At 42.1% G+C, this 13,731-nt stretch overlaps 1 protein-coding gene across 3 annotated transcripts in view; it reads right to left on the reverse strand.

Annotated features, from left to right (window-relative positions):
• UCK2 (uridine-cytidine kinase 2) overlaps positions 1 to 13,731 on the reverse strand; it is an 82,981-nt gene that overhangs the window by 6,350 nt on the left and 62,900 nt on the right. For all 3 annotated transcript variants that reach the window (XM_037825448.1, XM_037825450.1, XM_037825449.1), the window contains exon 4: positions 12,971 to 13,113. In XM_037825448.1, coding sequence (XP_037681376.1) covers positions 12,971 to 13,113 — 143 coding nt within the window. The remainder of the gene's footprint in view (positions 1 to 12,970; positions 13,114 to 13,731) is intronic.

The raw sequence follows: 13,731 nt of genomic DNA on the forward strand, positions 1-13,731 counted from the left end.
AAAACTCTTCAGCACAATAGCTGGCATATAAACAGTTTATATGACGATTATGACAACAGGATCTGAGGAAGCTTTAGGAGACTGTTCTCCTGATAGAGCAGACCAACCCAGTGGTGAGCCCGAAACCATAAACTCAGGTTCGACCTGGCTGAGCAGGGGGAGCAGAGAGAGGAAAGGAGTCCTGCAGAGCAGCTGGAAAGGCTGCGTGCAGTGGGCAAGGGGACAGCAGGTCACACAAACCCATGGAAAGCTCTAAGTGGACAGGGAGAAACAGTGACCACCCTGGAAAAGGAAACAGGAAATGGATCAGAATGTTTCACACACTGGGAACATGCAAAACTAAAAGGCATTTCCTACTCTGCTCTCCAAGGGCCTTCAAAAGTTATCACCTTCAACAGAGTGGGACCCTTCCCTGAGCCAAGGACAACACAGAGGCAGCCAGCAGTTCACTTCACTGAAGCGCCCTCCTCCTCGGGCCCAGTCAGGAAACAGGGCCAAGCCTGGGACTGAGTCAGAACAAGGCCTTGGCCCAAACATGAAACTTTAGGGCCTGGAAACCAGCTCCTCCACCAATCTGACCCCAGTACATGGGCCTGGCAAGGATATGCCCTTTTAGAAGACAGGGTAAAGGGCAGGGAGCTACAAATCTACCCACATCCCTGCTTGGCCTTCTACTTCAGGTCTTCCAAATCTTTCAGGTTAGCCAAAGGCCGAGAACAAAATTTAGAAGGACCCAGAATAAAGACAAATCCTTGATGGTTAAGTCAACATACTTTAAAAATTAGGTGAGGAAACTTGTTACCCTATAAAAGAACAAGTTGAATATCCCCAAAGGCCTACTGCAACCCTAATTCTATGGAAACTAGGCACACGATTCATGGTTAGACTAAGCCCACCTCTCCCCACCCCAGTTCTTCCCTTGTCCCTGTATTCAAGTGTGGGTTGTAGTGAGCAATGCATGCTGAGGGAAGGGAAGCAAGCATTGCTGGAAACCAGCTCCTTGGAAGTACAAGGAGTCCCAATGGGAAGGCGGTAAGTCTCTCTAGGGCTGCATTACTTGGACTGGGAGGGTCATATGCCCAAGAGGGTATGGCACACAGGAGGGTAAAACCACAGAGCTGACTCAGGTCTCCAGCAATGTTCTCATGCCCAACAGCTGCTCCTGACTAACCTCCTCTTCCTCAGCCTGCAAACCCCACCCCACCATCCACCCCCAAGCACATGCCACCATGCATGCTTTTGGTCCTCCGTGGAGAAAGAATGAGTTTGCAGAAACAGCATATGGAAAAGTTCCAAAAGTCTACCAGGAGAGTGACTTGCTGGTGGGTGGCACATAAAGACAGTAGGCCTGAAAAGAGAAAGCAGCAACCTATGCCCAAGGCAGAGTCAGGGAAGGCAAGGGCTGCAGAACCAATTCCAAGATACCCCCAGTGAGGCCCAAGATCACCTCAGGTATTTCCTCCATTTCCTAAAGATCCAAATTCAAGAAAAAGGGGGAGAATTCTCTGTTTAATCTATACCATGATCATCTGTTTGAATTAGAGACCAAGAGCCATTTTATTTCCAAGTTTGGTGCCAATACTCAAAACTTAATTCTAATTTCTTGAGCAACATCTTGCACTCACTCCTGCACCATCACCCTCAAGCATCACTGCATCCCTGGGGACTTCTTATCACCTGCTGCGATGATGGTTATCGGCCCGGGTGTCACCATCTCCAGAGGACATGACCAGAACAGACCCACTCAGAGGTTCTGACTCAGAGGTACTGACAAACTCAGAAAAACAGAAGGACACCTACCACCCTAGTGGAAGCAGATTTCTGACCCTCAAAATCTACCATGTTCTTTATAATTCTAGGATTATTTATTATTATTTATTGACAACCCTTATGTTCTGCCACAGTGTTAAGTCAAGCATTTCACCGGCATTACCTCTAATGTTCACAAATACTGCAGGGTTGCTAATCTTTAGGGTGAGCATCACCACTTAATAGGAACATATTAGGTGCAAAGAGGTGAAAACAATTTGCCCAAGGTCATGCATCTAGTAAGTGGTGAAACCAAGATGTAAGTCCAGTCCACCCAACTCCAAATGCCCGTGTTTTCTCGCCACACAACATACAACCTCCCTGATTGGGCCAGCTAATCTGGACACCAAGCAGATGGGCCAACCTATGACCTGGGCTTGTGGATTAAGGTAACAAGCCAGGTTCGAGGCTACTGTCAAGCTCAGGCCTCAATTATCCATCAAAAAAGACCCAGCCAGATGGAGGCGGGGCAAGATGGCAGACTGGTGAGCTGTATGTTTTAGTTACTCCTCCAGGAAAGTAGGTAAAAAGCCAGGAACTGCGTGGACTGGACACCACAGAGCAATCTGTCTTTGGACATACTTCATACAACACTCATGAAAACGTGGAACTGCTGAGATCAGCGAAATCTGTAAGTTTTTGCGGCCAGGGGACCCGCGCCCCTCCCTGCCAGGCTCAGTCCCGGGGGAGGAGGGGCTGTCAGCTCCAGGAAGGAGAAGGGAGAATTGCAGTGGCTGCTCTTACCGGAAACTCATTCTACTGATTCAAACTCCAACCATAGATAGACTGAGGCCAGACACCAGAGACTCTGAGAGCAGCCAGCCCAGCAGAGAGGAGACAGGCATAGAAAAAAAACAACACGAAAAACTCCAAAATAAAAGCAGAGGATTTTTGGAGTTCTGGTGAACACAGAAAGGGGAAGGGCGGAGATCAGGCCTTGAGGCGCATATGCAAATCCCGAAGCAAGGCTGATCTCTCTGCCCTGGGCACTTTTCCTTAATGGCCCTGGTTGCTTTGTCTATTAGCATTTCAATAACCCATTAGATCTCTGAGGAGGGCCTTTTTTTTTTTTTTTTTTTTTTTAAATCCTTTTTGCTTTTTCTAAAACAATTACTCTAAGAAGTTCAATACAGAAAGCTTCAAAGAATTGAAATTTGGGCACGTCAAGTCAAGAGCAGAACTAAGAGAGCTCTGAGACAAAAGGCAATAATCCAGTGGCTGAGAAAATTCACTAAACAACACAACTTCCCAAGAAAAGGGGGGTGTCCGCTCACAGCCATCACAGCCACCATCCTGGTGGACAGGAAACACTCCTGCCCATCGCCAGCCCCATAGCCCAGAGCTGCCCCAGACAACCCAGTGTGACGGAAGTGCTTCAAATAACAGGCACACACCACAAAACTGGGCGTGGACATTAGCCTTCCCTGCAACCTCAGCTGAATGTCCCAGAGCTGGGAAGGGGGAGCAGTGTGAATTAACAGAGCCCCATTCAGCCATCATTTGAGCAGACTGGGAGCCTCCCAACACAGCCCAGCAGCCCAGAACTGCCCTGGGGGGACGGCACTCACCTGCGACATAGCACAGTCATCCCTCAACAGAGGACCCGGGGTGCACAGCCTGGAAGAGGGGCCCACTTGCAAGTCTCAGGAGCCATACGCCAATACCAAAGACTTGTGGGTCAGTGGCAGAGACAAACTGTGGCAGGACTGAACTGAAGGATTAGACTATTGCAGTAGCTTTAAAACTCTAGGATCATCAGGGAGATTTGATTGTTAGGGCCACCCCCCCTCCCCGACTGCCCAGAAACACGCCCCACATACAGGGCAGGCAACACCAACTACACACGCAAGCTTGGGACACCAATTGGGCCCCACAAGACTCACTCCCCCACTCACCAAAAAGGCTAAGCAGGGGAGATCTGGCTTGTGGAGAACAGGTGGCTCGTGGACGCCACCTGCTGGTTAGTTAGAGAAAGTGTACTCCACGAAGCTGTAGATCTGATAAATTAGAGATAAGGACTTCAACTGGTCTACAAACCCTAAAAGAACCCTATCAAGGTCAGCAAATGCCACGAGGCCAAAAACAACAGAAAATTATAAAGCATATGAAAAAACCAGACGATATGGATAACCCAAGCCCAAGCACCCAAATCAAAAGACCAGAAGAGACACACCTAGAGCAGCTACTCAAAGAACTAAAGATGAACAATGAGACCCTAGTACGGGATATGAAGGAAATCAAGAAGACCCTAGAAGAGCATAAAGAAGACATTGCAAGACTAAATAAAAAAATGGATGATCTTATGGAAATTAAAGAAACTGTTGACCAAATTAAAAAGATTCTGGACACTCATAGTACAAGACTAGAGGAAGTTGAACAACGAATCAGTGACCTGGAAGATGACAGAATGGAAAATGAAAACATAAAAGAAAGAATGGGGAAAAAAATTGAAAAACTCGAAATGGACCTCAGGGATATGATAGATAATATGAAACGTCCGAATATAAGACTCATTGGTGTCCCAGAAGGGGAAGAAAAGGGTAAAGGTCTAGGAAGAGTATTCAAAGAAATTGTTGGGGAAAACTTCCCAAATCTTCTAAACAACATAAATACACAAATCATAAATGCTCAGCGAACTCCAAATAGAATAAATCCAAAAAAACCCACTCCGAGACATATACTGATCACACTGTCAAACATAGAAGAGAAGGAGCAAGTTCTGAAAGCAGCAAGAGAAAAGCAATTCACCACATACAAAGGAAACAGCATAAGACTAAGTAGTGACTACTCAGCAGCCACCATGGAGGCAAGAAGGCAGTGGCACGATATATTTAAAATTCTGAGTGAGAGGAATTTCCAGCCAAGAATACTTTATCCAGCAAAGCTCTCCTTCAAACTTGAGGGAGAGCTTAAATTTTTCACAGACAAAGAAATGCTGAGAGAATTTGCTAACAAGAGACCTGCCCTACTGGAGATACTAAAGGGAGCCCTACAGACAGAGAAACAAAGACAGGACAGAGAGACTTGGAGAAAGGTTCAGTACTAAAGAGATTCGGTATGGGTACAATAAAGGATATTAATAGAGAGAGGGAAAAATATGGCAAACATAATCCAAAGGATAAGATGGCCGATTCAAGAAATGCCTTCACGGTTTTAACGTTGAATGTAAATGGATTAAACTCCCCAATTAAAAGATATAGATTCGCAGAATGGATCAAAAAAAATGAACCATCAATATGTTGCATACAAGAGACTCATCTTAGACACAGGGACACAAAGAAACTGAAAGTGAAAGGATGGAAAAAAATATTTCATGCAAGCTACAGCCAAAAGAAAGCAGGTGTAGCAATATTAATCTCAGATAAAATAGACTTCAAATGCAGGGATGTTTTGAGAGACAAAGAAGGCCACTACATACTAATAAAAGGGGCAATTCAGCAAGAAGAAATAACAATCGTAAATGTCTATGCACCCAATCAAGGTGCCACAAAATACATGAGAGAAACATTGGCAAAACTAAAGGAAGCAATTGATGTTTCCACAATAATTGTGGGAGACTTCAACACATCACTCTCTCCTATAGATAGATCAACCAGACAGAAGACCAATAAGGAAATTGAAAACCTAAACAATCTGATAAATGAATTAGATTTAACAGACATCTACAGGACATTACATCCCAAATCACCAGGATACACATACTTTTCTAGTGCTCACGGAACTTTCTCCAGAATAGATCATATGCTGGGACATAAAACAAGCCTCAATAAATTTAAAAAGATTGAAATTATTCAAAGCACATTCTCTGACCACAATGGAATACAATTAGAAGTCAATAACCATCAGAGACTTAGAAAATTCACAAATACCTGGAAGTTAAACAACACACTCCTAAACAATCAGTGGGTTAAAGAAGAAATAGCAAGAGAAATTGCTAAATATATAGAGACGAATGAAAATGAGAACACAACATACCAAAACCTATGGGATGCAGCAAAAGCAGTGCTCAGGGGGAAATTTATAGCACTAAACGCATATATTAAAAAGGAAGAAAGAGCCAAAATCAAAGAACTAATGGATCAACTGAAGAAGCTAGAAAATGAACAGCAAACCAATCCTAAACCAAGTACAAGAAAAGAGATAACAAGGATTAAAGCAGAAATAAATGACATAGAGAACAAAAAAACAATAGAGAGGATAAATATCACCAAAAGTTGGTTCTTTGAGAAGATCAACAAGATTGACAAGCCCCTAGCTAGACTGACAAAATCAAAAAGAGAGAAGACCCATATAAACAAAATAATGAATGAAAAAGGTGACATAACTGCAGATCCTGAAGAAATTAAAAAAATTATAAGAGGATATTATGAACAACTGTATGGCAACAAACTGGATAATGTAGAAGAAATGGACAATTTCCTGGAAACATATGAACAACCTAGACTGACCAGAGAAGAAATAGAAGACCTCAACCAACCCATCACAAGCAAAGAGATCCAATCAGTCATCAAAAATCTTCCCACAAATAAATGCCCAGGGCCAGATGGCTTCACAGGGGAATTCTACCAAACTTTCCAGAAAGAACTGACACCAATCTTACTCAAACTCTTTCAAAACATTGAAAAAAATGGAACACTACCTAATTCATTTTATGAAGCTAACATCAATCTAATACCAAAACCAGGCAAAGATGCTACAAAAAAGGAAAACTACCGGCCAATCTCCCTAATGAATATAGATGCAAAAATCCTCAACAAAATACTTGCAAATCGAATCCAAAGACACATTAAAAAAATCATACACCATGACCAAGTGGGGTTCATTCCAGGCATGCAAGGATGGTTCAACATAAGAAAAACAATCAATGTATTACAACACATTAACAAGTCAAAAGGGAAAAATCAATTGATCATCTCAATAGATGCTGAAAAAGCATTTGACAAAATCCAACATCCGTTTTTGATAAAAACACTTCAAAAGGTAGGAATTGAAGGAAACTTCCTCAACATGATAAAGAGCATATATGAAAAACCCACAGCCAGCATAGTACTCAATGGTGAGAGACTGAAAGCCTTCCCTCTAAGATCAGGAACAAGACAAGGATGCCCGCTGTCACCACTGTTATTCAACATTGTGCTGGAAGTGCTAGCCAGGGCAATCCGGCAAGACAAAGAAATAAAAGGCATCCAAATTGGAAAAGAAGAAGTAAAACTCTCATTGTTTGCAGATGATATGATCTTATATCTAGAAAACCCTGAGAAATCAACGATACACCTACTAGAGCTAATAAACAAATTTAGCAAAGTAGCGGGATACAAGATTAATGCACATAAGTCAGTAATGTTTCTATATGCTAGAAATGAACAAACTGAAGAGACACTCAAGAAAAAGATACCATTTTCAATAGCAACTAAAAAAATCAAGTACCTAGGAATAAACTTAACCAAAGATGTAAAAGACCTATACAAAGAAAACTACATAACTCTACTAAAAGAAATAGAAGGGGACCTTAAAAGATGGAAAAATATTCCATGTTCATGGATAGGAAGGCTAAATGTGATTAAGATGTCAATTCTACCCAAACTCATCTACAGATTCAATGCAATCCCAATCAAAATTCCAACAACCTACTTTGCAGACTTGGAAAAGCTAGTTATCAAATTTATTTGGAAAGGGAAGATGCCTCGAATTGCTAAAGACACTTTAAAAAAGAAAAACGAAGTGGGAGGACTTACACTCCCTGACTTTGAAGCTTATTATAAAGCCACAGTTGCCAAAACAGCATGGTACTGGCACAAAGATAGACATATAGATCAATGGAATCGAATTGAGAATTCAGAGATAGACCCTCAGATCTATGGCCGACTGATCTTTGATAAGGCCCCCAAAGTCACCGAACTGAGCCATAATGGTCTTTTCAACAAATGGGGCTGGGAGAGTTGGATATCCATATCCAAAAGAATGAAAGAGGACCCCTACCTCACCCCCTACACAAAAATTAACTCAAAATGGACCAAAGATCTCAATATAAAAGAAAGTACCATTAAACTCCTAGAAGATAATGTAGGAAAACACCTTCAAGACCTTGTATTAGGAGGCCACTTCCTAGACTTTACACCCAAAGCACAAGCAACAAAAGAGAAAATAGATAAATGGGAACTCCTCAAGCTTAGAAGTTTCTGCACCTCAAAGGAATTTCTCAAAAAGGTAAAGAGGCAGCCAACTCAATGGGAAAAAATTTTTGGAAACCATGTATCTGACAAAAGACTGATATCTTGCATATACAAAGAAATCCTACAACTCAATGACAATAGTACAGACAGCCCAATTATAAAATGGGCAAAAGATATGAAAAGACAGTTCTCTGAAGAGGAAATACAAATGGCCAAGAAACACATGAAAAAATGTTCAGCTTCACTAGCTATTAGAGAGATGCAAATTAAGACCACAATGAGATACCATCTAACACCGGTTAGAATGGCTGCCATTAAACAAACAGGAAACTACAAATGCTGGAGGGGATGTGGAGAAATTGGAACTCTTATTCATTGTTGGTGGGACTGTATAATGGTTCAGCCACTCTGGAAGTCAGTCTGGCAGTTCCTTAGAAAACTAGAGATAGAGCTACCATTCGATCCAGCGATTGCACTTCTCGGGATATACCCGGAAGATCGGAAAGCAGTGACACGAACAGATATCTGCACGCCAATGTTCATAGCAGCATTATTCACAATTGCCAAGAGATGGAAACAACCCAAATGTCCATCAACAGATGAGTGGATAAATAAAATGTGGTATATACACACGATGGAATACTACGCAGCAGTAAGAAGGAATGATCTGGTGAAACATATGACAACATGGATGAACCTTGAAGACATAATGCTGAGCGAAATAAGCCAGGCACAAAAAGAGAAATATTATATGCTACCACTAATGTGAACTTTGAAAAATGTAAAACAAATGGTTTATAATGTAGAATGTAGGGGAACTAGCAGTAGAGAGCAATTAAGGAAGGGGGAACAATAATCCAAGAAGAACAGATAAGCTATTTAACGTTCTGGGGATGCCCAGAAATGACTATGGTCTGTTAATTTCTGATGGATGTAGTAGGAACAAGTTCACTGAAATGTTGCTATAGTATGTAACTTTCTTGGGGTAAAGTAGGAACATGTTGGAAGTTAAGCAGTTATCTTAGGTTAGTTGTCTTTTTCTTACTCCCTTGCTATGGTCTCTTTGAAATGTTCTTTTATTGTATGTTTGTTTTCTTTTTAACTTTTTTTTTCATACAGTTGATTTGAAAAAAGAAGGGAAAGTTAAAAAAAAAAAGAAAAAAGAAAAAAGACAAACAAGGAAAAAAAAAAAAAAAAAAAAAAAAAAAAAAAAAAAACGATGTAGTGCCCCCTTGAGGAGCCTGTGGAGAATGCAGGGGTATTCGCCTACCCCACCTCCATGGTTGCTAACATGACCACAGACATAGGGGACTGGTGGTTTGATGGGTTGAGCCCTCTACCATAAGTTTTACCCTTGGGAAGACGGTTGCTGCAAAGGAGAGCCTAGGCCTCCCTGTATTTGTGCCTAAGAGTCTCCTCCTGAATGCCTCTTTGTTGCTCAGATGTGGCCCTCTCTCTCTGGCTAAGCCAACTTGAAAGGTGAAATCACTGCCCTCCCCCCTACGTGGGATCAGACACCCAGGGAAGTGAATCTCCCTGGCAACGTGGAATATGACTCCCGGGGAGGAATGTAGACCCGGCATCGTGGGATGGAGAACATCTTCTTGACCAAAAGGGGGATGTGAAAGGAAATGAAATAAGCTTCAGTGGCAGAGAGATTCCAAAACGAGCCGAGAGATCACTCTGGTGGGCACTCTTACGCACACTTTAGACAACCTTTTTTAGGTTCTAAAGAATTGGGGTAGCTGGTGGTGGATACCTGAAACTATTAAACTACAACCCAGAACCCATGAATCTCGAAGACAGTTGTATAAAAATGTAGCTTATGAGGGGTGACAGTGGGATTGGGAATGCCATAAGGACCAAACTCCACTTTGTCTAGTTTATGGATCGATGTGTAGAAAAGTAGGGGAAGCAAACAAACAGACAAAGGTACCTAGTGTTCTTTTTTACTTCAATTGCTCTTTTTCACTCTAATTATTATTCTTGTTATTTTTGTGTGTGTGCTAATGAAGGTGTCAGGGATTGATTTAGGTGATGAATGTACAACTATGTAATGGTACTGTAAACAATCGAAAGTACAATTTGTTTTGTATGACTGCGTGGTATGTGAATATATCTCAATAAAATGATGATTAAAAAAAAAAAAAAAAAAAAAAAAAGTCATGATCATTTTTCACATTAATAAATATACACCTAATGCAAAGGGGCAGGAAAAGGAGGGTGGAGGGGTACAGATGACTGATCATGAGCTGGGTGACGGTTGTTTGGAGATTCGGTATACTGTTCTTTCGATTTTGGTATATATTTGAATTTTCTACAATAAAAAATTTTAATATGCATTTGCTTGATTACTTGTAATAACTATACAGTATTCCATAGCCTGGCTCTACTAAAACTATTTAACCTTTACCCTACCGAAGCAAATTTGGGTTGATTCCATTTTTTTTCTCTATCACAGAAAGTGCTAAAGTAAATATGCTTACACAATTCTCATTAAAGTCTTGCAATAAATTCCTAGAAAGAGAAGCATTTGCATCTTAAAATGATCATGATTGTTATCATCATCTCTATGCTTGACAACACATAACACTTAAAAAATCTTCTGCGTACTGCCAATCATCCCTTCAGATATTCTGAACCAATCTATGCTCTCACCAAAAATACCTTAAAACAGTGCAACTCAAAGAGTGGTCTACAGAATGCTCCAGAGTGCAAGTGGTTGACTGCTGGTCCACATGAGAGAGGTCCAGAAACTGGGAGCAGACATTTAGAAACTTTCATGGCAATTTGACAGAATAACTTTATGTGTTATGGATATTTTAAATAATAATATCTGAAGTTTTATTTTGTACTTTTTTTCACGTTATTTTTCTGGTTATCCATTTTTTATTATATTTTGCCAACATATCAGTCAAAAACAGAGTGGGGAAAAAATGGTCCTTCACCAGTTTGAGAAAACCTACATTACAGTGCTTGCTTATTCCCACCATCATCAGTATTAGTGATTTTTTGTATTATTTTGTTTTATTTGTCATCATTTAAATTTCAGTTGCTAAGAAATAATATACCACTGCTGGTTCAATCTGCACTTTTGATTGCTAGTAGGTTTGTACACTTTTCATATGTTTGACGCCATATTTGCTATTTTATTAATTACCTGTTTGTATCTTTCCCCCACAATTCTATTAATTGGTCATCCTATTGATTTCTGAGAGCTCTTTGTACATTAGGGATATCAGTCCTTTGATGATCATAATATATTTTGTAAATATTGTTCCAGTATGTTGTTTGTCTTTCAAACGACTTTAGATGGTTTTTAACTATCTCAAAATAAATAAAAATCTGAAATACGGTGTATACAAAAAAAAAAAAAAAAAAAAAAAAAAAAAAAAAAAAAGACCCAGCCAGAGTCGTGACATTAAACAGGAGGCCTGTCTCCCCTTTATCACCCATTATGAAACCCAAGCCCAGCGAGGTCCCAAGAGCCACTGCAGGTCACAAAGCTAGCTCGAGACTCTGCTGGGACTAGAACACAGGCCTTGTTCCAATACTTTTTTCCATTACAAAGCATCACCACCGCCTCCAATCTGGGATCAGAAGCATCCATTCAACACTTACAGAGAATGCTGATCATATTACAACTCAAATAAGCAAAACCTGGGGCTTATTTCTCTACATTCTACTGGTTCCATTTGCAGAACAGTTCTTGTCATGACAGCCCCAAGGAGAGAATTTCAGACTCTGAGGTCAGGAGGCTCTGGATTGGAGCTTTATTTGAATTTGAATCTGCAAATAATTCACTCTGTGACCAGGAGCTAACCTTGTCATTCTGTGTGTCTCACTCCATCACCCGTACAATGGGAGATTTGAAACCTAAGTCACCTTTTATTCCTCGTCAGCCAACATCTCCACCCACTGTCCTTGCTGGGTCCTGCCAATTCTAACTCTGCCAATACCTCTCTCATCTCTCCCACCTCTTCTTCCCACCATCCAAGGATGACAGCTCTCCCTCCAGTCCAGTCAGCACAACTCTTCAAACTGGCCTCCCCAGCCGTAGTCTTCACTACATTTCCTCTGTCAGAATAACCTTCCAATCTTTTATCCCTGGTGGCCACCCTCTCTCCCCTGCCTACCAGGAGTCAAACTGGGCATCTTCAGTCCCCCACAATCTGACCCCAAGTTACTTTCTAGTGTCTCTGTACAATCCCTTATAAGCTCCAGTAACCTGCTACTCTCAGAACAAGCCATTGTCTGTCTATCTTTTCACTAAGCACCCACTTGGTAATACTTTATCGACCTACCCCACCACATCTAAGTCCCAACACTGCTTCCTCCAGGAAGCCACCTGATGTTTCCTAGTGGAGGTAGGTTCTCTGCTCAGTGTCCCAGATAGTTAATTCACAGGCACAGCTCCCCAGCTGACTAAAGCTCTTCTGCCTCAATACTACACAGACTGGAAGGCCTTGGCTGGGCACACACTCAATAAAGTAAGCTGGCTTTGCTCCTGAGCTAGCTGGAAAGAATGACAGAGGCTCCATAAAGCTTTCTGGAAAACAAAGGGCTAGAAGAGCAGGCTGGTAGGCAGAGCTGCCCAGCACTCCAGGGTGTTCTTGCCCCAGATGTCCTACAATTAATTTCCTGTCTTGATTTTGATGCCCTGGTGGAAAATTCATAAGGAACCCAAAATTTAACCAAAGGTTTTTCCAGTGAGACTAGAACGTCAACTTCTTATTTCATCTCAATGACTTCACGAGCTTTTTGTTATCCAAAACGGTAAGTGACTAATCCCTTCTCAAATGTCACCAAACATTTGGACAGCAGGACATCCTGAGGCAGATGTACGCAGCAGGGTTTTGCCACACACAGCTACCTCAGGGAAGGCACAGGCATAAGACTCAGTATGGGCACGGGCCAGCCAAAAGCTCTCAGTTCACCCCACCCCAAGATAGCCACCAATAGGGCCACCTGTGACTCTGATAACGCACCTCTGCGGGAAAGCCGGGTGTCCGCATCTGTATCCACAAAAAGCTTCATCTGGAACAGGTCTCGTACTTCCTGGGAGTAGAAGGCCAGGATCCCTTCAAAGAGCACGACGTCTGCGGGGTAGACAGTAACTGTCTCCTCCTTGCTGAAAAGCACAGAGCAGATGATGAGTCGAGCAAGGCAAGGGTTAGCAAGGGAGATGAGAACAAGAGCTAGCACAGCTGGCTGGGAGTGTAGGTCCCTGCCCACAGTTCCTTCTTTGCATCCAACCTGCTGTGCTCGCCTGCCTCCCTAGTTAAAGCAGGGGTGAAAGGGCTCAGCTCACACAGCCTCAGTGAGCCCTCAGACCACCACTGAAGAGCCACAAGCTGCAGCAAAGGTCTCCTTTGATGGGATTCCTCTGAACTGAAAGAGAGGGCAGACATCCTTCTCCTTGAAATTAAAAACCTGCTACTGAATGACAAAAGCACATGGCATTTTTTTTCTTCTCCGAGGGCGTCCACAGGAATGCTCTCATGTCTGGCATCTATGGAGCCTAACACTCTTGAAATGTTAAACTTCGGAAACAGAAACTTAGTGTTATCTCAACAACCTCACCCTTTCCCATGGTCCTGAGGCAGGGAGGAAAAAGTATTTTGGAAAAGGGGATCTAAGAGAAAGCATGTAAGTGGAAGTCAAGAATCCTGAGTTCTGTTGCTCTGGCCTATTACCGTAAGCCGGCACAGAGACAGGGTCAGCACCTCAGCTCCCTGGAGGGATCTGC

This window comes from Choloepus didactylus, chromosome 2 (assembly GCF_015220235.1).
Source record: "Choloepus didactylus isolate mChoDid1 chromosome 2, mChoDid1.pri, whole genome shotgun sequence".
In the NCBI taxonomy this organism is placed as follows: domain Eukaryota; kingdom Metazoa; phylum Chordata; class Mammalia; order Pilosa; family Megalonychidae; genus Choloepus; species Choloepus didactylus.